At 41.9% G+C, this 25,482-nt stretch overlaps 1 protein-coding gene and 1 long non-coding RNA gene across 6 annotated transcripts in view; one reads left to right on the top strand and one right to left on the bottom strand.

The window, feature by feature from the left end:
- AOAH (acyloxyacyl hydrolase) overlaps positions 1–25,482 on the bottom strand; it is a 165,138-nt gene that overhangs the window by 54,447 nt on the left and 85,209 nt on the right. For all 4 annotated transcript variants that reach the window (XM_078059463.1, XM_078059462.1, XM_036101073.2 and 1 more), the window contains one exon: positions 12,391–12,482. In XM_078059463.1, the coding sequence (XP_077915589.1) occupies positions 12,391–12,482 (92 nt within the window). The remainder of the gene's footprint in view (positions 1–12,390; positions 12,483–25,482) is intronic.
- On the top strand, positions 894–23,508 carry LOC118541455 (uncharacterized). Of its 2 annotated transcripts, none has more exons than XR_004920124.2 (4): positions 894–1,029; positions 12,610–12,769; positions 13,779–13,910; positions 21,680–23,508. It is a non-coding gene; the product is annotated as an uncharacterized LOC118541455 (long non-coding RNA). The 2 variants fall into 2 exon arrangements; XR_013442822.1 differs by having other exon boundaries at positions 20,677–21,784.

A 25,482-nucleotide genomic window follows, 5' to 3' on the forward strand; every position in this document is an offset into this window, starting at 1 on the left:
CTAGTCTTAATACCAGAGTAAGGGGAGGCAGCTGCCCAGCTGTGTAAAGTTGGGAAAGAGTCTAAGGATCTAACTGCTTTTTCAGCAATCTTTCAACTGACACTAGTTTTTACCCTCGCCTCCATTTCTAGAGCTACCATATGTAGTCGATTCCCAAGTCTTCTGGGGGATACAGTGTAAGCTGGGTTGCTTCTTGACATTCCCTCCTACTGGCTTACGATGCAGCTTTCTGAGTCGACTAGGTTAGCTATCTCCTGTCCTGCTTTCCGGCTTCCAACATTTTGTGGCTGATGGCTCTTCCTGTTCTCTCTGTCCTTGTAGACCAATTCATTTACTGTCATTTTAGTGGGGTTTCTCAAGGGAGAGAAGTAAATGCTTTGTTCAATCTGTTATCTTACCCAGAAGCCTGAAACGAATATACTCTGCATCATTTACGCCCTCTGCCTTGACTATTTTATTATATTTTGAAAAAGCAGATGGGAAATGGACATTAGATCTGAGTTCAATGCTAAAATAATTTCACGGTCAATTAGGAGGGGTTATTGTCCTTTGGGAAAGTAATTGTTACCAATATTTAGTCATGAATGTATGTTTGATAATTCTAAAAATGGAATTTATGTACCAAAATAGTGTTTTGCTCATGGCCTGCTCATGAAGAGTAAATAGTGTAGATATTAATATTATAGATAGATAGTTGCATCTTTCTTTACAAGAATACAAAATCTTTGCCAGCCAGTGAATAGTTTCATTAATATTTCTGACCAGAAATAGTATGTAGAATTTTGAGATTAAGGTTTTGTACTAGGCACTAGAAAACATTTCACATAATCAAAGATGATGTTTTCTTTCATCCCACCTCGAGTACATAATCTTTCTTATAAATTCTAGGATTGAATTTCTCATGGAGTGCTCAAGAATCCCGAGAAGACAGAAAAATCAATATAATATTTGGAGAAGCCAGTAGTACGATATTTTGGAGATGCTCACAAACTGAGTTGAACGCTTGATGGGAAGTCATCTGTATACAAGGTCAGCTGGATTTGAATTCATAGGAGAAACCAAGGATACTGTGCACAGTAAGGTTAACTGTGATGACCTCTGGTTTCGAATCCCCACTCCTCTCGCTCCCTAACCCTACTCGGACACAGGTTTCTCAGTGTGACCTTTTGTTTCTCCCTTTTCCCTCTGTTGTACGTTCAAGCCAAGTCCAATGGGCTGGTAGAAGAGGTAATAGTTTAGTTTGAGGGATGCAAAGGAGGAGTACTTGAAGGTTCTCTTCTTTCCACTTTCCCCAGTGCCTAAGATGCTGGTGTCCTCAACCTACAGGGCTGGCTTGGAAGCATGCCATGTGAAAGTCCCACTTTGACCAGCTCTGTCTACTGCAGGGCATTTCACGTGAGGACACACTATCAGCTTTTGATTTCTAACACCAAAATTCAAAATAGGGAAATCTCCTACAGAATGTGTACTGGTTGCTTTCCCCGCTGTGGGTTCAGGTAGCAGACAAAAACACTTTCTCTGAGCGCCTCCTAATGACCCGCCACCCCCATGCCATTTCACGATGAAGAAATGGAAAACAAACAAACAAACAAAGAATAAAACCAAGAATGATCTTCAAGCATGATACTAATTAAAGGGGTTGATTTAGAACTGAAAAAAAAAAATCATCCCCTCCTATGCTGACTCAAAGCAGAACCTTCTCAGAGAGAGGTATCAGAACAGTTTCCCAATAGACTTAGCATGTCAGAGGTTTTGGGGGTAGACCAAGTAGGATATCATGCAAGCAATAGTGGTGTATCAGGGCCTGGTGAAATTTCTGAGGCGATTTCTGACTCTCTGCAGAGCATTGCTAGTTTGGGTATACATTCTGACACCCTAATTAAGTTGCATCATAGGGAATAAGACACACAAAAAAGACCAGGGCATGGAAGACTAGCAGCAGGGTCAGGGAGAGAAAAATGGTAACATCTGATGTGAAGGGTTAGGGCAGGAGAGTGAATTAGGATAAAATTGAATAATTTAGAGACTGGAATGGCTTTATCCAGGGACTGCTACTGCTAGGAATTTTAAGAAAAGTGTGGGGAGTTTTCTTTCTGATGTAGGTGGAAGTCAGACCAGCATGGGGCCAGGGAGATGGATTAAAGAACTTTTAGAATTCCTTCTAGTCCTTTGATACCAGATCCCTGTGCAACCTCTAATTCACCACATCACGGAACAACCAAGATTTCAGCCTCAGAGAGAACTAAACATGCAGAATTCGACTCACTGTGTATTCAGAGAGACTGGCAATGGGCTAATTAGGCAGGGGTGTGTGTAGGGGTGAGGATGGCTCTAGAGGAGGTCCTAGGAGTTCAGACATGAAAAGATTAGTCAGACAGCATGATAGATTTTGAATCTGGAGCAGCAAATAATACAGCGAAATAGATTTCATGGGCCTTGTGTTCAATAATTCATGAGCTACTGTACTCAGACAAGGCTTCTTACCTGTTAAGTTAACCTCCCACTAAGATTCCTCCCTCTGTCCTTCTCAGAGCTTGGGGCAGTGATAACTGTTTCCCTCCTGGCTCTTTTTTTTTTTTTTTGGCCTCAGATTTGATTCTAGGCCACTGCATCAGCATAAACATTAAACTATGATAAAACTGAGAGATATAAGGTGTGGACACTTATAAAGGTAAAAAGATTGCTTGTGATGCACAAAAGATTGTTTTAATAATCTAAACAGCATTTCTCAAAGGATGCTGTGAAACACCAGGTTCTTGAGATGTATTTTCTCATAAAATATACACACATACACACAGAGAAGGAGAGAGAGAGGGAGGGAAGGAGGGAGAGAGAGATTCTACCTAGTTCTGTGGTCAAATAAGTAAATGAATTTAGGAACTGTTCCATATTAAACCTTGGAGATATACCAAGGTTGTTGTTTTTTTTTTTTTTCCTTATTAAAGGCTCTTATTAGTCTTATATGGAATAAAAGTGTTTCTCCTTATTCAAACTGGCATTTCCAAAACTTAGTTGACCTAGGAATCTTTTAAAAAATGTGTGTGACAGCTTGTGGAACTAGTCTTTCACAGAACAGTGTTTGGAGAATATTGATGAATTATTTCTATCTGTATGTGAGCATGGAGACGGCCTAAAATCTCAGGTTCAGTTGGTTATAGGAATCCTGTTAGATAAATTTGGAGATTTTTCCTTTGCTTTGATCAATCTAGACTGCACAATTTTTCATTCTGGACAAAATTTTACATCGAGGCTTGACTCATCTATAATTGACCAAATTCACCTGTAGCAGATCTCTCATTTGTTTTATTCCTTCTACCTGGCTCCTGAATTGATATTTTACTTGAAATTCACTACCTCCAACTTGTTGATCATGTGGTTATTTTTACATTTTAATGAATTGTGCTAATCTCTTGTAGAATATTTATTACAGAACACACTTAGTAGTCCAATGGCTTAAGTTACGCTGATTTATTTTTACATGCATCGCATCATGCAGCTGGTGATTCGATTCATGCTGTTTATATTCCTCCTCCCTTATCCCTAGCATTTTTTCTGAAATGTTAATTCCTGCAAATCTGATTTGATTTAGGCAATCTGAGAAAATGCAAGGGAAGGAGGCTTGTAGATTGGAAAGCAATCTACAAATGTAAAATGAGAATCATTATGAACTTATTCAGTAATTCTTCTCCTGAGTACCTTCTATATGGTGCCACATAATGTGTCAGGGGCTAGGGCTATGGAACAAAGTCAAGCCAATTTCTGTACTCAGGATGCTCAGAGTCTGGTATGGGGCTGGGTGGAGAGGAAAAACAATAAAGAAACAGTTATGATAAGTGAGGTGACATTGGTACTGAAGAAGCACAATAGGAGTACAGGAGAGAATCATCCAGTTAGACGGGGAGTTGGCATGAGGAGGCTGTCTAAAGGAACTGACTCCTAAATGGTAAGTGTAAAAGCATGAACAAAGGGTAACTAGATAAGACAAAAGCAAATTTGTAAATGCTCCTGAAAAGATGCTCAAACTCACTACTGACCGGGAGGCTACATATTAGAACAACAATAAAACATTGTTAGATTGGAAAAAATGAAGAAAGTGGGCAATATTCAGTATTGGCAAGGATGTGGGGAAACATGTGTTCTCATATGCTATTTGTGGGAATGTAAATTGGGATAGCCTTTTTGGAGGGATGATGAAAAATTAAGAATGTATTCATTTGGAGTTAGCCATTTTTTCCTAAAGATATCCTCACATGGTTTCATAAAGAGAACTGGAGAATGTTCATTATGGCATTATTGGGTATAATGAGGATTTGGAATTGACTGTCCATCCGTAGGAGAACAAAACAACCATACTATGAAATACCATGCAGAATTGCACAAGAATAGAAAGTGCTTCAATAAGTATTGTTAAAGCAAAGCATTAATTTACCATGTTATGCACAGTATAATGTTACTTATGGGGGAAATCCCAACGAAATATTTATTTCTTTATATACGGATTTACACATGTAATCACACAGAAGGAATCTGAACAAAATCACACTAAATTGATAACAGGGCTTTCTCTTGGGAAAGGGGGTGAAATTGGGGGAAAGCTTTGACTTTTTACTTTACATACCTCAGTATTTTTTGTAAGATGAAAATGTACTCATGATTTGAGTAGTTAAATTAAAAAGTGAAAATTTAGAAATGAGTAGAGTCAAGGGAGAAGTTGTTGCAGGTGGAGAGATTTGTCAGTGTATGGCAGGAAGAGTCCTTGGCTAGGAGCCATAGCGTCCACAGATGGTCCTTCCTGCCCATCCCTGCCCGACACTGCACCCCTTCTTGCCTTCTCCAGGACCTGGTTCCTTCCCTCACCCACCTTTCTCTCTTTGTTGGATCTTCCTCTCACTAAAAGCATGCTGTAGGAGTTCTCATCTAAAAAAAATGTCTCCCTGATCTTTTATTCCCCACCAGCTATCACCCCCTTTCTCTGTTCCCTTTAATAGTGAAACTTGTTAAATGAGTTGTTGATGCTCACTTCCTTCATCACCTCCTGGAAACTACTCTCAGCAGTCAGGTTCCCATCTCTGTCCAAGGAGACATTTCTGGCCAATCTCCCCTGCTCACCACCCTGCATACCCAGTGCTCTTTCTCCATCCCCATCCTCCTCTGCTTCTGGCAGCATTTGGCTGAAAGGCACTTGTCCTTTGGAAACACTTTCTTGGTCTGTAGGATACTGAACCCTTCTAGTTTTCTCTCCACTTTGAGAACTATTCCTTTATCTTCTCTTCCCAAACCTCTGCATGTTGGCATCCCCCAGCCTCCATCCATGGCCACATTTCTCTTTCACACTCATTCCCTGGCACAGAAGTTCTCAATTTGCTGCTCTCAGAACCATTTTATACTCTTCAAATTACTGAGGAACCCAGAGAGCTTTCTTTATGTGATTATAGCTGTCAGTATTTATATGTTAGAAATTAGAACTTAGAAATTTGAAAGCATATTTAATTATTAACTCATTTAAAATAATAAACCCATTACATGTTAACATAAGTAACATTTTTTCCTGAAAAATATATATTTTCCAACCCTTCCTCCAATTAGTGAGAAAAATGGCATCATTTTACAATTTTGCAAATCTCCTTAGTGTCTGACTTTAATAGAAGACAGATCTGTTCTCATCTCTGCTTCTGCATTAAATCTGTTGTGACATGTTGTTTTGATGGAATTATATGAAGAAAATCTCATCTTAAACATACATGTAGCTGGAAAAGGGAGTAACATTTTAATATCTTTTTTAGATAAGTATGGATAGCCTTCTTTGATTCTATACCAAAACTTGAGATGTGGTATTTTCTTAAAGATTGATTAGTTGCAATGTAGAATCTGAAAATATATCAATGAACTTTTTTTGCACCACATTACATTAAAATGCATTGGTCTATCTTGTACTTTGAGTGGATTTTTTACCCATGCATGGTTTTACATATCATATACTGGTCATTTAGAAAGTATTGGCTGAGTTACGTGGATATTCTAAATGTTGATACATTTTATGATATAATATTGAAAAATCATACTTGTTCCTTGCACTGTATATCTATTAGAAAGGTTTTGAGTATTAGGAAGATGTCAAGTTCATAAGAGAAAATGCAAGTTTTCAAAAGTTCAGAATTTTCTCCGAAAGCTCAAATTTTATGATTAACAATCAATACTGTCAGTTGTTTTCCTTGAAGTTCCCTCATTTCAGATACAATATCTGCCACATATCCAATCTGAATACCTATAATTTATTTTCTAGTTCTTTTCAGTAAAACTGGTGTTCCATGAAAAACTGATTGGAGTGGACTATAGCTCTCAACTCCTTTACGCAAGTGTTTTCCTTAAGACAATCATATTTTATTATGCAGCAAAAGTGCTTTATGTATATCTCCCATTTCATCAGATGAAAGTATTAAAAAATCATGTATATGCTTTAATAAACTTAATAATGTTTCTGCTTCATAGATGAACTTTTCAGGGGAAGATGTCCCCCTCTTTTTTAAAACCAGGACCGTGTAGAGGTGAAGACCACAGTTACTACTAATACAGTTTGGTGCCACCGCTTTGATTCATGCTCAGACGTCAGCACCTTCACCCACCGCTGCTCTGCGCATCAGTATAAATGGCTGCACAGCACAAAAGACAAATGCTGTTTTAATTCTGTTGTGAAAATGGTTTTTACCTTGTGGATCCCCTGAAAAGGTCTGAGAGACCGTCCTCCCAGCAGTCCACGGACCACACTTGGAAAAGCACTGATGTAGACCACACTCCACTATAATCAGCCTCAGCTAACTTCAAATGACCAACTCTCCAGCTAATTATTTGTTTTGCAAAGTATAATTATAAGACGGCTAATCATTGGCACTTACATCACATGTAATTTTTGAATAATGGATTTAATAAGGTTATTAAGCCCATTAGTGTTTAGTACTTACATGTCTTTTTTTAAAACATGAAATTAGGTTAGCAAATCTTAGCTGCAAATCCCTTCTCTCCAATTTTCTGTTTTTAACACCCCAAGTGACTTGGTTTGGAATTATACACTGCTTTTCAAAATTGTTCTCTCATATAATGTCTATTGGGTTGGAGAGAATAGATAACCTTTAACACTCAGATTCTAGGACACCTCTCATCAAAGACGTGTGTTTAAATGTCCTTGAATAGCATTACTGTGCCACTTTTCACAATAGCTATGTCTATTCTTTCTAAGCATGTGCTATGTTTCTGGCCCCAAATAGCAAGTCTAAGCCAGAGGCAGAGGGAGCAACATTTACTCTAGAAAATTCCATGTAGTTTGCACCCACTTATGTTGGCCAACTCATCTCACTCTTACCTTCCAGCCTAATATAACTTTGGTAATTGCTCTTGGCTCTTTTGGCTTTCATGATTTTTTATGGCTAACTTCATCTTCTTTTTTTAAAGTTCTGATTGCTACCCTGTTTTTCCTCTCAGTCCCCTCTGCCTTCCAGCTTTGAAGGACTTCTCTACCATTTAGCCCCGGCCTGCAGAACTCTACTGACTGGACCATCCCTGGCCCCACTTTCAGAAGGGGATTTGGACAACCATAAAAGCTCAGGATATATGCAGTTGGGTTCAAGTGGTTATTTTTGTTAAGGGTTTGGAGTTATCTGTTTCCCTTTCTGAGGTTTGCTTGGAGGAAACAGTACCCATAAAGGACAATTATGGAGTGCCACTTTAACGAATAGATGGTCCAGCACCCAGTACCACACAGTGCGGGGCTTACTATGCAAGGGTTCAGACTTTATGGCACAGCAACGCTGGCCCTAGAGAAACATGGTTCCTAGAATGTTTCAGGCTCTGATCCATTAAATTAGCCAGGTCTTTCTTGTCTGAAGGCACAGCTAGTTAAGGAGTGGAGAAAAACATATTTGGTGGGGAGACACAGGAGCATATTTTCCTACCAGCTTCCTCCAATGCTTCTAAACCAAGCAGCATCATAAGGTAGGTTGTGGACTTTAATAGCACATTGCCCTGTAGCCACTAAACTTGAACACTGGGGAGAACTTCAGAGATGGCTAGGTACAACTCAACTTCAACATATAAATGAGGTCCAGGGATGCTCTCTATTCCACTGAGGGCCATACAGAACCAGAACCTTGTACCTGTAAATACAGTTTTCCTCCTACTTCATCACACTGACTCACAGGGCTCTGGAATTTTAAGTATTGCTTGTAAATTAGAAGTCCTTCCTTCCTGAGTTTTGGTATTGTTTCCCATATTTCCACATGTGTTATGGGGCCTTGGGTTCTTTACCTTAAATAGGACTTTTCTCTTACATTAATTGCTTTTGAAGGTGATCTGAACATGAAGTACTCTTTTTAATCTTTAGAAAAATACCTTTTTCTTCTCACTCACAGTTATAGTTCTCCTTCCCAATGTTAGTTACTGTTGGGTTCTCAGCCTCCAAACTACCAGCCTCACAAGGTGGGTTTTTGTTTTTTGTTTTTGCCTTTGAATCACTCAATTGCTTTCTGAATCACATTGGGAAGACAAAAACAAAAACAAAAACAAAAAAAACCCCACATGGTTTTAAAAGATACTGCTTTTTGAATTTTCTGGACCCTGAGAGTCAAGAGAACAGATTTTTGTTAATATAGACTCAACTGAAGGATATAAAGATTTGTGTTTTGTTTGTTTTTGTTTTTGTTTTTTTTGAGAGAGAGAGAACATGTACTAGCAGTGGGGGAGGGGCAGAGGGAGAGGGAGAGAGAGAATCTTAAACAGGTTCCACGCTCAGCATGGAGCCAATGCAGGGCTCAATATCATGACCCTGAGATCATGACCTGAGCTGAAACCAGGAGTCGGATGCTTAACCAACTGAGCCACCCAGGGACCCCAGAATGTAGATTTATAAAAGTAAGGGGTTATGTTTGTCTTTTAATGCATGCATGTAATTTCAATTAGTTACATTTATCTTATAAAAAAGATACTAAATTTTGAGGGGTAAAGGGTATATTGGAAAAAGAAAAGGAAAGCAACCATTTTCTCTCCCAAACTGCATTCTTTTGCTTTCAAAGGTACATTTTCCAAAGAACATTGTTAATACACAAAGCATGAGCCCGATCACAGATAATAGGAAGCACTTTCTAGAGATCCAGGTGAACAGAGAAAGCAATACACTCTATCCTGTGCTGATAAGCATTTGGACTCAAAAGGACATTTTTGCTCAAAATGCCTGTGGAAGCTGCCTACATGGCTCACAAATGCTGCTTCTGGGTCAATAGTTTTTTCACTTGCCCAGTTTCACCAGAAGAGGATCTTCATCATACTCTAATCTTTCTTTAATATTTTTTACACACTTTACAAATCTTCATTCTTTTAAGAAGGAGATTGGCCCAGCATAGATTATCTGCAGGTATAATTTGCATGAGATTATAGAGATAATTTAACAGGACCTCCTGCTGGGGGCGGGGGTGGGGGGTGGGGGGGGACACACATCCTGAATGGTGACACACAATGGGTATCATGCTACTGTGTCTGCCTAAGGGGGGAATCCACGGCAACTCAAGATTCCAGACAGAGAATTTCCTTTTCTATCAAAAGGAACTGAATCTATTTTTTCCCATTCCAGCTGGGTGGCAGAGAACACAGGCATAGCATACAGAAACAGGTGGCAAAAAGAGACAACTAGATAACCTGGGGTCCCACAGACACAGAGAGAGGAAAGCTCCAGCAGGGTAGGTGACCCTACAGCACACCAGTGGGGGTGCGCACCTCCTTAGAAACAGCAGATAAGGACGGTACTCAGAGTTAACACTGAGGGGGCTGCCCAAGCAGACTGAGTTTTTATAAATGGCAACACAGAGTCTCACACAAGAAGGTGCAAAGTCAGCACAGACTAGCTCAGGATGGGGGTGAGGTTCACATAAAACACACCTAGACAGTCACTTCCTTTGTGAGATGGTGTCAGAATGTCTCTGCACAACCCTTATAAGGATTATAACCCATGAATGTCTGAAAACTGGCAACTTTCCTCTCTCTTTCTCCACACTGCTTTTCTCCTAAGAAAGATCTGGCTGCCTGCTGGACTCTGATGGGATGGCTGTGGACATGGCTATGGGACTGGAGGGCTAATGGGATTTCACATTGAGAAGGGAGCAAACTCCTGGTGTGAGGACAGAGGAGACAAGGGAAGAAGGACACTGGCTCCCCTTGCCACCCCCCATCCTCCCCACCAAAAAAAACCCCACAAAAAACACAACAACCCTAAAACAACTGAACAGTGTGCTTGGGAGCAGGAGCTATTTTGGAGTAGAGTTTTGGGGAAAATTAGTTGCAGGAGATGTGGGGCACCTGTTGGTGAATGTGAGCTATAAGTGGAAAGAAATGCGGAAACGAGTTTTCACTTCAGCTGGGCCTGCTGAGTGGCGTCTTTCATTCTTTGCATGACTCCAGGGAAGATTTAAGCTACTTCGCAATTAATTTTAAACATTAGACTGGTATTTCCTCAATGGCAACTTTGTGAGGCTTTGGATCAAAAAGTGGCTGAATTCTACAGGGTGCAACTTAAAGTTAAGCTTCCATTAAAAGTATAATAAACTATGTCCACTTCTCACTCATAATGAATTCTTCTTGTTATTGTCCTAAAAGCCTTAATTTAGAGAAACTTCCTGGTATTTTTTACATGGCTGGATCGTGGAGGCCACTTAAATATTATTTCCTCCATTCCAATGTTGGCAGTGGGGAGATCAACAAGAGTCTTTTTTCCAGGAAGCCGCTCTAGATCGGCCATCTTTAGATGTGTTCCAGGTGACAAAGACAACAGCAGGTGCAGCTGAGGAGAGAGGGACTGAGGTTGGCATGCAGGGGGCCCCAGACCGCTGGGAGCATGGGCGCCCTAGCAAGGGACCCCCGATCGACCTTTGGGGTGATACACAGCACATCTCCCTAGGGGTGGGCTCCTCTAGTTTTTAGTCATTTCTCCAGCCCATAGCCATGCTCTCAAAGCGACAAAGACTCCAGAGAGCCATGTTCCCATAGGTGGAATGAAAATAGCTCATAAAAGTTGGGAGCTGGGGGGTTAGGAGGACCCTTGCTCACCAAATCACTCTCTGGGACAACGTGACATCAGGTTCCATGACAACAGATCGCACTTCTTATTGACATGGGACCCTGGTCAAGTTTCTTAACCTGTCTGCTTAACCCTTAGATTCCTTAACTGTGAAATGCAGAAGTTAATGCCACGTCCCTCACAAAGAGATGAAATGAGAAAAATCTCTACTTAACACTCAGGACAGTGATTGGTACGTAGCAAATACCTCACGAAGGTTACTTCTTACGCTCCCTATCACTGATCCTCTTAGTATTATTATACTAACCTAATTTTTCACATGATTAAACTTGAAAACCTATACCTAAACTTGAAAGTGCATCTCCTCTGCTTTCCCTACATTCACAGGTGATTCCTACATAATTATGAGTACCCTTTCCTTAAGGTTGGTTACCTTTCCTAGTTTCCTCTCTACCTTTTTCATTACCCCAATCTCGTAAATCCTTTAGGGTTTGGCCCTTGCCTAACACCCCTAAGAGAAGTGGCTGTTGATTAATTCTATGAATTATTTCTTCAATGAATCTGTAGCTCTGTGTTGAGAATTGTCTTTTGGCACATCTCTCTTCTATTATCATTATTTATACATTGTCTTATCTGCCCCACTCGACTGTAATTGGCTGTAGAGACAGGTCAAGCCCTATTTACCTTTGAAACATCTATAGCATCTGTACCTGATGAGGTAGTAATTATTTAATAGGTATTTTTAGATGAATGAGTGAAGATAATAAGATAATAACCAAATAAATTATTCATGATACACAATGTCCTCTATTAAATTAAAAAATGGGGTGCTAACCTATGAATGCTTGTTCCCACGCTCTGAGTCAATACCCAATCACACACAGCAAACTGGGTTTGTGTGTCACTCAGATTTGTCATACACTGTCTCTACCTTCAAATCCAGAGCATTAAAGCCAGGGTGATTCCAGGACCTTGCAACTTGCCTGTTAATTTTAGCCATTACCTTTATAAATATTAATTTCTGAGAGTAAATAATCAATAAACATCCTTATCCCTTGAATGAGAAAAATTCGGTGATGGGTTTATGTATTTTCCATCAGAGGTCAACTCTAGAGCCAAATACTCCCTCCTTGCTAGCACTGATAAAATACAATTTGCATTACATCCCACTGCATAGTGGACTCTATGTCAGTGATGGGTTTCTTGTATGTTACTCATGTTCTACAAGCAATTCCTAATAATTCCCATTTCAACATCTTGGAAGCAAGCCCCATCTCTTGTTCTTTCCTTACATAGATACACTGAAATGTTTAAAGGTACTCAAACATACATACCCACTAATGGAGTCCAGAAACCCAGTAGCACCAGAGAATTGGGGCCAGTCGAGCTCATTGGTAAGAGCTATTGGTAAATTGATGAAGGATTTCTAAAGAAAAAATAAAGTGGTGATTATAAAAACGGTCATCTGTTTTTTACAGGTAGTAAGATTATTCATTGTCTAGGCATTGTTCTCTATTTTTCTCACTCTCTTTTTCTTAATCTCTCTCTTTAAGGGACTTTGACATATATGAAGTATATGCCTCTCTATCATCAGAAACCTCACAAAGATCAGCATCACTCATGAACTGGCTTCCATTCAGCTTCTGCGAAAGATGCGAAATGCATGGCTGCTTATACTCATCCCTCATTTGAAAGGGATGCTTCAGTAGATGGGTAAACTTTCCACTTTTTTAAATGTGCTGGGATTTTCTCCATATTTTAGTTTAGATATTCAGGAAATCAACTGTCTAAAGGGTAATAATACCCACGCCCCCAGCAAAAATGCCTTCCCTGAGTTCAAAGCTATGCCCTCAGTCAATCAGACAGTGTCTCCTGACCTCCTTAGGAGTCTCAGGCACCTCTGAGAATCTAATTGGGGCTCCTTTACTCCCAAAGATGCACATATACTTTACATGGCTTATGATTTCAAGGGGTTCACAGACCCCCTGCATTTCTAGCACAGACTCCAGTTTAAGAACTCCTGACACAGAGTGTTGACAAAACCAGGATTCATTTGAACCCTGTTTCTATGGTTTATGCAAAATCACAGCATAAAAATGATGTCAGCTATGTCCCCTTATTTTTCCTTTTATAAATACCTTCTGGGATCAACCTCTACTCTGGTCTAATTTCTAGAAAAAGCTTATCTAGACTGATGTGTTCAGAATAGGGTTGCCAAATTTAGCAGATAAAAATAGAGGATGCCCAGTTAAATTTGAGGTTCAATACACAAATTGTGGTGTATACATACAATGGAATACTATTCAGCGTTTAAGAAGAAGGAGATTCTGACCCATGCTACAACGTGGGTGAAAATTACGGGCATTATGCTAAGTGAAATAAGCCAGTTTCACAAAAAAGATAAATACTATATGATTCCATGTATGTAAGGTATTTAGAGCTGTCAAACTCATAGAAACAGAAGGTAGAAAGGTGGTTGCCAGGGGCTGGGAGTGGATGTGGGGGAAGTGGATGAGGGCCCCATCCTTATTCTTGTCCCAAGTGTGATTTCCAGCACAAGGGAGGCTGGAAGTGGAAGAGAGGTGACTGGGAAGGATGGCTTCTTGGGATTGACTATGTTAACTAGCAACAACAATGGTGTATTATCATTAATAATTACCATAATTATGTATTAATTATATAATAATACTAATGTATTAATTATGATTTATCTCCATCAAAGGAGCAGAGACAAGGTCATGGAAAGGAGGCTCCTGATGAACCTTAAAGCACCATGCAGTCCCAGTGACTGGCACTTTGTCACCCCCTTAGCAGGAGGCACCCACCACTTTCTGCTCAAAACTCCACCATTATTGTGAGTCAGATACTCTCTGTGTTGGTTTCTGTTTCTGCTGCCACCATAAATCAAATGTTATCTCTGGTGGTTGTTGTTGTTGTTGTTTTTAATCTTATTTTTTCTCTAGGTCTTTCTGCTTTCAAAGTGTGTTTGGTGTAGGATTTGAGAATATTCAATTCTTCCAGTGAAGACAAGAAGAACAAACAGAATGGTTGAAATTCGTAAGACGTGTTAAACGGAGATAGTGAATAAGCAAGTGGCTTGTGAGATGTAGACAGAATTCATGCGCTGTGTTAAGTAAGCTAGCAGCCTGGAGAACACGTTGGAAGTTAAAAGAAGGATACAACACTCCCGGATACCACTCTCTGTCCTTTTTCTCAGTCATCCGCATAATAACCACCCCAGATTTGGGGAACTGGCAGGGAACTAGGCTTCTGACTCCGGGCCGTCAGCTCTGCCTTTCCCAGGGAGTTAGACAGGAAGGCTGCCGGCACAGGGAGGCGTGTCTTATGCTCTCTGCAGCCTGGAGCCATAACAGAGGGGGTGCCGGCAAAGTAGGAAGAAGCTTTACTTTAGAAATCCAGGAGCTCTGACTTCTGTGTCTGGCTCTCCCAGTACAGTGAAACTCCACAATCTGGATATGACACATCGGAAGTGGTTTCCATATCCCATCCAGCCCCATTCTCAGTCAGAAGTGGCTGATAGAGTGTTTATCTTCCCAGCTGGGGAAGAGCAGATATGGAGGGAGGGGTAGGACAGGCGAGGAAATGGCCAGCAACCTCGTCGTGGGAAGTGGGGTCTCTCAATTCAGTCTCTGGATCAATCTGAAGAAATGGATCTCAAATACCTGGGAAACTCTGGTACTTCTTGCTGCTCTCAAAAAAGCCCCAACCAGTCCTGGAATCATCCCCTCCCGCATTTAAGCTGGAGCAGATGGTAGCTGATGCTGAATCACAGCGGGGACCAGGGTGGGTCTGTATCCCGCAGTTGGAGCCCTGGAAGGCCCAGGAAGTTCAGCTACATAGGTTTCTCCCGGTCACTCGATTAACCCTGAAATAATACAAATCTGTTTCCCTGGTTAAGTGCTTTAGACTTCACTTATGGTGTTATGGCCAAGTTTTACTATTCCTAGCTGTGCAAAATCAGGGAAGATGGAGCTTTACCAATGTGTCAGTTTTGAGATCTCTGATGGCTGTCGAATATTACTCTATCTACTTCAACAGGAATGTTGGGAGGATCTAAGGACAGCGAGGAGAGCAGGTTGACAAGTAGAAGCCCTACACTATGTAAAGGATCATGCTTGGATGGATCACCTAGAGTCCCTTGCCAAGTGGATTGTCCCAGGTTTAAGAGAACTGAGGTTTATTGCCAGATAATAGAAAAGATTTGAGCAGACAAATGGAAGCCTTTACATACTTTTTCTTCCTTAGTAAATTTGGTAGATAAAAATGAGAAGTAATGGCCATTAATAGCAAAGGTTTTATAGACCCTAGCAAAAAGAGAATGTTTAAGTCATATCACATTAAACACTAAAAGCCTTATTCATGCAACATTATACTTTCAGGCATTTAAGGCAGGAAAGATGCAAATTAAGATTTCCCTCATCAACTCCTGCTTATTGCTCTTGAGCATTTATGTTCTCAGGAAACTCGCCTTAAATGTACATATGTGGAAAGACTTAATATTTACCAAGAAAAATTTCCCCAATTTGTAAAGAGCATCAGAAACTCAATGAGCACTAAGTCAACTACAGCATTGCTTCAGATTATCTTCTGATTTTATCAATGATATAAAATGTTTTTATGTCATAATTGGCATGTATATACTATTTTTGTGTTAAATTTTCACATTATTCTGTGTGTGTGTGTGTGTGTGTGTGTGCATTGAGAAAGCCCATTGGTTCTCATTTTTAACGCATATTCAGTAAACATAATACTTTAGATTTGAGTATATTTTAAGCCCTAACTTCAACAGGCAACTTACATTTGGGTTTCTTATAACCATCTTCAGTGAGAGAAAAGAGAGTAATGGTATCAATCACACATTCATCTGGTCGTGCCAATCTTCCAGCGATAAAGGGAATATTCTTGATGCTTTTATTTCACTGTTTCCATTTCAGCCCTCCCTATCCAGCAATGCTATGGACAACTTGCACAGTACATTCCCTTTTCCAATACTGTTAACTGGGTTAGATCTAAGTTGTTTATTTTCAAATAATAGAAAGCCACTTGGAAGAATCTGCAGCTAACCTCCTTTGGAAAAAGACATGAAAAATATCATCCTCAGTTAAATGAGTATTTTAAAATTTATTTCCCAGGAACTAAACTCTCAAAGCAGACAGGTTTTGTTGTTTTACTCAAAGAAGAAAACAGCTCTTAGGTTGGTCTTTTGATAATGGAGCAAGAATCCCAAGGCCTGGGAATCAGAGGACAGCTATCTGTTTAGTTTTTGGACGCGGAGAGTCTACCAGCGCTCTTGGTCTGCCACTACTTCATCTGTCCTGCAGGTGGCGTAGATGAGGCTGTCCTCCTGCTTTCTGCCTTTCCATCCCAAAGGCTCACTATAGGACTTCCCACCTTCTGCTTGTCTCTCTATCTCATCACCCCCACCTCTCCTCCTCCTATCGCCGCTACTACCTTAGTGCCTTTCCTTATAGGAATACCAAGTCATGAAACTTTAAGGGCCCTCCTTGACCCTCACATAAACTTTCTTGCTCTGGTCCTATTCCTTTAGGCTTTGGTATGTGAATTAGTCCTGTAAGTGAATGTATATCCATTCATGATGCTTGCATGTCCTATGTTTCCCAGATAGCTTTTGCACTGTAGGCCAGAGTAGGGAAGGGAACGAATAATGAATTCCCCTTATGTGCCAGGCACTGGGATGGGAAACTTATACACGCTGTTTAACTTCACCAAACATCTCTGTGAGGCAGGGATTCGTCTTTTTCCTTCCTTCCTCTCTCCCTTCTGCAAACACTTTTTGAGCAACTACCATGTATCAGATGCTGGATACTACCTCTCAAAAAAAGAATGAGTACCCAGGCCTCAACCTACTCGGACATACTGAAAAAGCCCCTTTTATGGTGGCACCTCCTGTCACTGGGTCTGGGTCACAGAGGAGTCTGTATTTTCTGGGCAGAAACTGGGCAGTGCGGGACCCAGGAAAACTATGGCAAACAGAACTCAGAGGGAGTTTGGGTGACTTGCCAAGGTCACAGAGCTGGTAGTAGGAGGCTGGGATTTGCACCCAGATTCTGGTGGGACTAGGAAGGGAGAGGCTTGGAGCAGGCCAGAGTTCTAACAACGTAGGCTTTCAGTAACCCATTTATATCTGTCCTTGCTTTTCCCCTAAGCTGCCAAATCTCACAGAATCACAAATTTGGCTAAGCTGGGTCTACCAGTTGCTGAAAATGAGGCTTCCTGGGTGTCTACTGAATGGATGGTCTCTCGGATACTGCTTTGGGTGAAAAGTTCAGAAATCTACAGATAACTGAGGAGTGGCCGCCATCTTTTCCTCTCTGTTTCTCTTATATGGAAGCCATACATAACTTATGAGGAGTATAGAATGAATATTTTTGGGATACATACTGAAACGATATATGACCCTGCACAGATACCTACATACACACCCCACTCACATATTCCCAGAGCCTGTTCTATCCTCACATCTGCTGGGGAAAGGCAGCCACAGAGCACAACACGCACTGCTGATCTGGAGGTTTATCTTCCAGTGTGGCCTGGCAGATGAAGCTCTGAGAGAGCGGGGAAAGTGTATTTCATCTGCTTTCTTCCTCTGCAATCTCAGACTTAACTCAGTCAGGCAGCATCATTCACATAAGCTAATGCTTTGATATAGACAACTTCAAGAATGCAATTTAACTCTGAGTTTGATTCATCAACCTTAGAATCCCATATGCAGTGAAGTGAGTCTCCTATTGAGGTCCCTGTGGCCTTATAATTCATTAAACATACAGAGAAAGAGAGACAGAGAGAAACACATCAATGCCAGCCATGCCAGGCACTCTGTTGACCATCGTACCAGGCAGCCACAAGTTACTCCTTTGTGGAGCCCACATGCTAGAAAATAAAGACTTCCCAGCTGGGGAACCTTGAAGACTTGATTTAACTCTTCTGTATCTCAGTTTCCTTGTCTGTACAATGGACTAATCATAGCACCTATCTCATCAGGTGGTTGAGAGGATTGGAAAGGACAATCCATTCATAGAGTTCAGAATTGTCAGTGTTCAATGAACGTTAGCTGTTAGCAGGATTGATAGGGAAGTCCAGAGTGCTAGAAGGGACACCTATCCCATGTGTGGGGGTCAGGGAAGGAATCTTGAAAGAAACATTATCCCATGTGAGTCCTGTGAGGTTACTAAGAGGGAGCCAGGCAAAGAGGGGCAGGGGAGAAAAGAGTTAAAGTGTTGGCAATACCATATGCAAAATGCCAAGGCTAAATTCATATTATGTACAAGGAAGACCAACAAAGTCTCCCTCAAACAAACCCAAACAGCCAGGATGCCAGTTATCTACTGCTCTATCTGTTGTTATGACCAGTAACAATAACTGCTCAGCTCCTGGGATGATGCCTATTGAAGGCACATTTAGACTTCAGCTGGCGCTAAATAAGTAATTTTCAGGGAAAAGGTATAGCATTTCATCTTTGACCCTATGCCAGTCCAAAACCTTATGGGGCAGTGAAGAAATAGTCAAACATTTCTAGCAAAATGTGACCAGTAAATATAAAGAGGACAGAATGGCAGGCAACAATCTTTCATCATTTTCCTGCATATAGCTCTTTTTATTTATTTTTTCACCTTGTCAGCTCCTCTTAGTCTCTTTCTTTCCCCTTTTCTTTTATTTATTATTTAAGCTCTAACCCCATGATTTATTTATTCAATGAATGAGTCAAGGGATGCATTTATCTAACTGCCCCATATCAAATGAAAATGCATCATGCAGTTGGATTTCTTCCACAGAATTCAATTCCTTCCATCATTACTTCCAGAGTGATTGAAGAACTGTACCCAAATTCATAAAACTGAGAAAATAAGAGTTTAAAGTGTCCCGCTGTTATGCAGAAATAATCACAACTCAATTCTTTCATGGAGCCAGTGAAACAAATTCTTTAACAAACAGAAAAAATAACTCTTCTAAGGGCCAGGAACAGGCAATGAGGCATCCATATCAAATTATAGAAGTCCTCCCTTCAGATACCTCCATTTGATTTTGTAAAGGTTTGGTCATTTCTGAAGCAACCAGGCTTCCATTTGTCTGGGATGGGGTAATTCTCCCTTTTTGAGAGGTAACATCCAACATTAGACTCTAGAAGCCCAAAGTCCATAGCCAAGCTATAGAGGGGAGAACAGGAGAAGCCATCACGGGGACTCCTCATGACCAGGCCAGAACTGGGCTGTCACTCCCCACTATCTCACTCACAAAAACGATCTCATTTTCTTCCTCTCCCCTCTTTCACCTCTACCAAGAAGCTGTCACAAACCTTGCTGCTTCTAGCCTTCCAACTTGCACGTAGGATGGCCCTGGCTTACCACCACAGCCTTTGGCCAGTGTCCCTGCCTTCTCACTCTCCCCCTACCATCTTCAGCAATGTATTCCAGAATCTTGTGGGGAGTTTCTTGAAGATATGGATCCTGTTTGGGCAGATTTGTGGTGGAGTCTTAGAATCCTTATTTTTATTAAGTGCCCAAAATGGCTACGACGATGGGCCAGGTTTGGGAAATGCTGCTCTACGAGCTACTGTAGCTATTCAGTATCCTCCTCCACACTGCACCACCCACTGCCCCAACCTCTTCTCACACCCCACTCAGACACCTGTGGGCCACTCAGACCCCCAGGCCTGTCACAAGCTCTTCTTCCTACTCCACTGTCTTTACTGATCAATTGCTGTTCATTGGTCAAGGGTTAGCTAAATCCTGACTTCCTAGACTGGCCCACCCTCCCTCTGTAAGTCTTCTCCAGCTCTCATCACACCCTGTACATGTCTAGCTAATTACACCTGACATGCCAGCACTAGGGCAGAGTAGGCAAACTTCTTCTGTAAAGGGCAGATAGTAAATATTTTAGGTTTTGCGGGCCATTTGGTTTCTGTTATGACTACTCAGTACTGCCATTGTAGTGGAAAAGCAGCCACTGACAATATGTAAATGAATGGGCATGCTGTGTTTCATTAAAACTTTATTTACAAAAAGAAAAAAAAAGTGAAGGGCCACATTTGGTTCGAGGGCCATAATATGCTGACTTCTGCTTTAGGGTCTGACAGAATCAGATTTGCATCTGGGCTCCATGTTTAACTGCATTCTCTTGGGTTAGTTAACCTCTCTAAGTCTTCATTTCTTCATCTATAAAATATACATAATAATGGAGTCATTTCAGTATGAAAGGAGATAATGCTAAGTATAATGCCTGGCATTTGGTAAACACATGGTAATATTTGCTTAATATTATAAGACAAGAGTTTACTTGTCTATCTTCCCAAGTAGACTTTAAGCTCCTTGAGGCTAGAGACTCCTTTTCATGTATAGGGCCCCAATTGTCCACCCTCATCTCTTTTCTCTGCCTTTAATAGAACTCCCACATTGTTCTTTGGGCACATGGCTGCCCAACCAGGGACTGACCATACTTCCCAGCCTCTGGTGGAGCCTGGTGTGGCCATGTGACTAGGTTCTGCACAGTGAGGTGTGTGAGAGAGTAATGTGTGCCACCTCTGAGTCACATTCTCCCAGGGGATGTGTGTGTCCTCACTGGGCCCTTTTTCTTTCCTACAGGAGGGAGGTGGCAAAAGCTGGAGCAGTTCCCTTGGACTCAGAGGTGGAAGCTGCATGTTGAGGATGATCTGGCTGTCTTGCCGGCCCTGGACTGCTTCTCTCTGGATTATTATATGAAAGGAAAACACATTTGCATCTTAAGTCACTGAATTTTGGGATTCTTTGTTACAGCAGCTGAGCCTATACCCTGCTTGATTAATAACTAGTCTTTTAAGAAAGGCTCTACCCTTCTACCTGCTCTACTTGCTGGCTCACAACTATGTTACCAACATGAGAACATGACCTCTTTGCTCCTTATTGATCTATTTTCCTTTGGGCTCTTTAGCAATCAGTCTTTACATTCTTGGCTCAGTGTTGCTGTCCTTAATCTGTCTGGACTCTTTGGACCTTGTATTTCAGAATGCTTCCCTTGATTTTCCTCTAGGGCTTATGGTTTAGCTCATACCTCTGACCAATCTGCCAGCCAATACCTTGAGTAGAAAATCCCCAGGAAATCATTCTGAAACCCGGCATTTGGCAAGGGCTGGGCTGGGCAATCTCTATTCTTATTACCCCAAGGAGTGGCATGGAGGGAATTAGCTGAATGAGCTAATGAATGAATGGGGTGTGCAATCAATTCCAACCATCCCAAATTATTTCTAAATGCCAGAATTTTCCTCTTTCCACATCCCCACTGATTCGAGATTCTAGATGTTTTTCCTGTGATGAGTTAGTTCCCTGAGACCCATTTCACGGTTGAGGAGCTTGAGGGAGAGCGAAGCAAAGTGGTAAATATAATTAACTAGAGGGCAAGAGATTGCATTGAGTCTTAGCAGCACGCTGGCTCGCACAGGTGCTTATGGACTCATGCTGCCTCTCTCTGAGGAAATCTCCATCTCATGTGCTGGGAGAGCAGGCATGTGGGCTGGCTAATTATAAATGCTTTTCAGAAGTATGGAGCTTCAAATAATTTCCTCTTGTAGTTTTTCACAACAATGAGTGTTTGGCTTTTTAATTCTTGCAGAAGCTAATGAGGGCTAAGATCACAAACGTTTTCGGAAGAATGAGCCTGCAAGAACACCCTACTTTGCTGGCAGGTAAGAGACCCAGATGCTCACCTTGAGCAGGAAGGCCTGTGCCCATGAACAGGGAATGGGAATGGGAATTGAAGAACATTCTGTCTCTTGTGACCTGATAGCCGCTGGAGGAAAGGATTCACCGACATGAACGTAGCTCTCTTTTTCTGACCGAATAAATGAGAAGTAACTAGGATTGAGGCTTCTCTTTTCACCGCTTTGCATCCTTAATCTGCCAGCCTGCAAGACGTCTGAGGAGCAGAAAATGTAATTTTGTCCAATTTTACTGAACTATGACCTTTCCTCGTCTGGAAAAACAATAATAAAGTACTCTAACCCTTAAATATTTCTGGAGTCGACATGAAGTTAGCCGAGGTAGGATTTTCATATTTTACGTGCACCATGAAAATCAGCCTTTATGCTTGATGGAAGCTTTATGCTCATTGTTAAATCCAGAGAGTGGGAAGTGGGCAGGTTAGGGAGAGCCAGGGTGCGAGCTTTGATACTACCCGGGCTGTCTGGGGGCTAATAAAGGGCAGCCAAACTTGATCTGTACACTTATCTCAAAGAAAGGAATGAAGCACATGTGGGCTTGAAAGACTGGAGCCGCTGTTCTCTTGGGTGAATATGCATTTTCTGCAGCCAGATTAAGGATTCATTTTGTCCTTGACACAGTACGAAATTCAATCTGTGCCTACTTACCCTACAGACAACAGCCTGCTGGGGGTCATGCTAAGATTTTATAATAGTACAGGCAGCAGCCTTCGCTAGCAAAATAAACATTTGGGAAATTGTATTTCAGAATCTCGTCTCCCTCCTCTCTCCCCCAGCCCCAATGCGTCATGCAATTCTGGTTCAGTGAAATGTAGCATTTAATATTTTGGAAATAATTTTCGAACAGATGGGGAAGAGGCAGGAGGGCAGCGTCTATCGTTGGCCTTGATGATCTCTCTGCCTCCTTTTCTTTCTCAACAAAACATCTCAAGCAGTGATTGTTTTTCTTTTGAAAGAAAAAAAAACCGCATGAAAGTGTTTTCAAATTTGCTCGTTGTTTTGCTTTGCAATCTTTCGAAGCTGAGATCTTTCCTGTGGCATGGGAAGCTCATTCTGAGTCTAAGGACTACAGATATCTTGGAGAGAAGGGAGGCTTGTTTAAGGAGGGAGGGGGCAAAAACCTTTTTCTGCCCCCAGCGGAATGAGGCTCAGAACCTTTGTTTCTCTGGAACCAGGAGGGTGATTCTTCACACTCTCTTTATTGAACTACAAATATCTTTCCAGATGAACACACTCCTAATCTAATTAGCTGTAAACAGGCCTCCCGGGTGCCACACTGCTTAACGAGCGGGTGGCAAGAAGGGGAGAGAGGAAGAGGCTGCGGCAGGAAAGACATCCAAGACTGTGGAGTCCTTTTCCATAGGCGCAGTCGGGATGGGGTGATGCATTTGCAGGAGTGTTTTCTGCTTTATAGGGAGACAAAGGCCAAGAAATGTTGAGTATTCTCATAAAGGGCAGAATGGCCTATTATGAAACAACGAGTCATTGATTTTCTTCAGCACTCCCGGCTCTTTCCGGACGATATGACGGATGACTTGGCGCAGCCAATGCAGAGCACCAGACACGCTGCGGGGTCCTGAAGGGTCTGTCGACCGTTGACCGTACCTATTCCCACTGTCAGTCCCCGAGAGAGGCCCCCGCAGCCGGGTGTTTACTACGGTTGCTACGTGGACCCAGAGTCCGTGGAGGGATTGCAAGGTGGGGCCAGGGGCCAGTGGGTACTCCCTAGTGCCACAGTCAGGGCTACAGAATCCAAACTCAGAACCTCTGGCACCCAAACCCCTCAGAGAAAGGTCCAGAGGCTTAATTTTTAAAGATGATTCCTGGGAGTTCGCCCTCTTCTGGTCATTTTGGGGAGGCTTCCTCAAAGGCAGCTGAGAAGGGAATGATTTGGCATTTGGTGAACAGCAGCCTTGGGGGGGACTCTAAGGGTGAGACAGGTCCCAGGGTAAAAGGACATAAAGGGATGAGGCTCTAATGGGCCAAGATGGTGCAGCCAGCCAGGCCTCCCATTCCACTGATTGCCTCTGGGCTCGGTCTCTGCTCCGCAGAAGGGGCGTGGACTCTGCAAACTACAATTCCCAGGCTCCTCTGCGTCCCCCAGCCAATGGGAGGAGCAGGTGGGAGAGGAGCACGTGGGAGGAGGAGAGGAACAATTTTCTGGGTTCCAGCGGAGGTCAGCAGCCTCCAGCAGTCTCCAGCAGCCTTCAGCTTTCTGCCTCCTTTGCTACTTCCGGCTCATTTCCACATTCCACAGTGGTTCCAGTAGCAGCTGGTCTGTGTGCCCTTGGCAGTCAGTATAGGCCCTGCCAAGGTTCAAGCGTCAGCCACACCCCTTGCTTTAGTTCTGATAAAACCCCGTCTTCCTTTTTGTTCCCTAGCCCTAGCGTCAGCAATGATTAATCTCTTCAGAAACTCCCTTTTAGTTCTAATACCTATGTAATCAGTTGCTTGTATTAAATCCAACACTGTGTAGTCAATCTCCTGTATTAAATCCCCTCTGTTGGAATGCTTTTATTTTCCTGATTGGTCCCTGCTAAATGTTGACTCTGACACTGACTAGAAAACCAGTTTAAAAGGGGTTCCACCTGCTGAATTAGCCAAAAGGTTGGGGGTTCTCTTCCTTTGTGGTGACATTACTAAAAGGTTCTCAAATAGTAGATCCCATGGGCAGAGGGATGACTGAGGACACACAGCCTGGCAGAGTGAGCACTCTCAGGGACAGTCTCTTGGGGAACCTCACATATGCTCTGGAACTCTTGGGTTGAGAGGCTAGTCCACCCTATGCTGATGGCTTCCTATTTTGCCCTAAAACATTCTATCTTAGAGTACCTCTTTTCTGGCATTTCTAGACATAAACAATTTTGGAAACTACACTGTGGTACTCCACAACCACATCTTTCTTTGTAAATTCTCAAAGTTTGGACATTAGAGGCAACAGGAAAACTCTGTGACAGTGGTTCTCAAAATAGGGTCTGGGGACCCCTGGAGATCTTTGAGACCCTCACAGAGAGTTTATGAGGTCACTATTTTCATCATAATTCTAAGACTTGATTTACCTTTTTCATTTGCCTTTTTATTTCACTCATGAGGGTACAATGTGATTTTCAAGAGGCTACCTACATGTATATTAAAACAGATTGAAGAGGGAAGCAGGTATGGAGATCCAGCTGTCTTTAGCCAGATATCAAAGAGATTCACAATAATGGAAAAGAAAACTACTCTTCTAACTTGTTTTTTTGTTTGTTTTGGAAAATAAAGTTATATGTCATAAAAATGTTATTTGTATTGATTGTTTCTTATTGTTATAGTCAAATGAATTAATGAATAATTCAGGGCTGAGGCTTCTGACCACAGGGGGTGGTGGGTGGAAGGAGAAGAGGTATAATCAGATGTGATTCTTCTGGCTGGGCAGATGTCCAAAGCTGGCTCTCTCTAATGGGGGCTCTGAGAGGCCCTGCTGGGAACACGTGACTAATTTTGCAGGTGGAGGTGCAGTTGGTGCATTCTCTTCACCCCGTCTAGTCTTTAATTTTCATGCTCCAGCCTCTGGTCATCTGGAGTTTACCCTCCATAGTGAAGTCATCTCCAGACAATCTTTTCCAGGATTTGTAATGATCCAAGCTGGCTCTCCCTTCCTGGGGTATATGTCTTTGCCCCTAGGAGACACATTCCTTCTTTCCTCAGTCACATTATT

Source organism: Halichoerus grypus, chromosome 12 (assembly GCF_964656455.1).
Source record: "Halichoerus grypus chromosome 12, mHalGry1.hap1.1, whole genome shotgun sequence".
NCBI lineage: Eukaryota > Metazoa > Chordata > Mammalia > Carnivora > Phocidae > Halichoerus > Halichoerus grypus.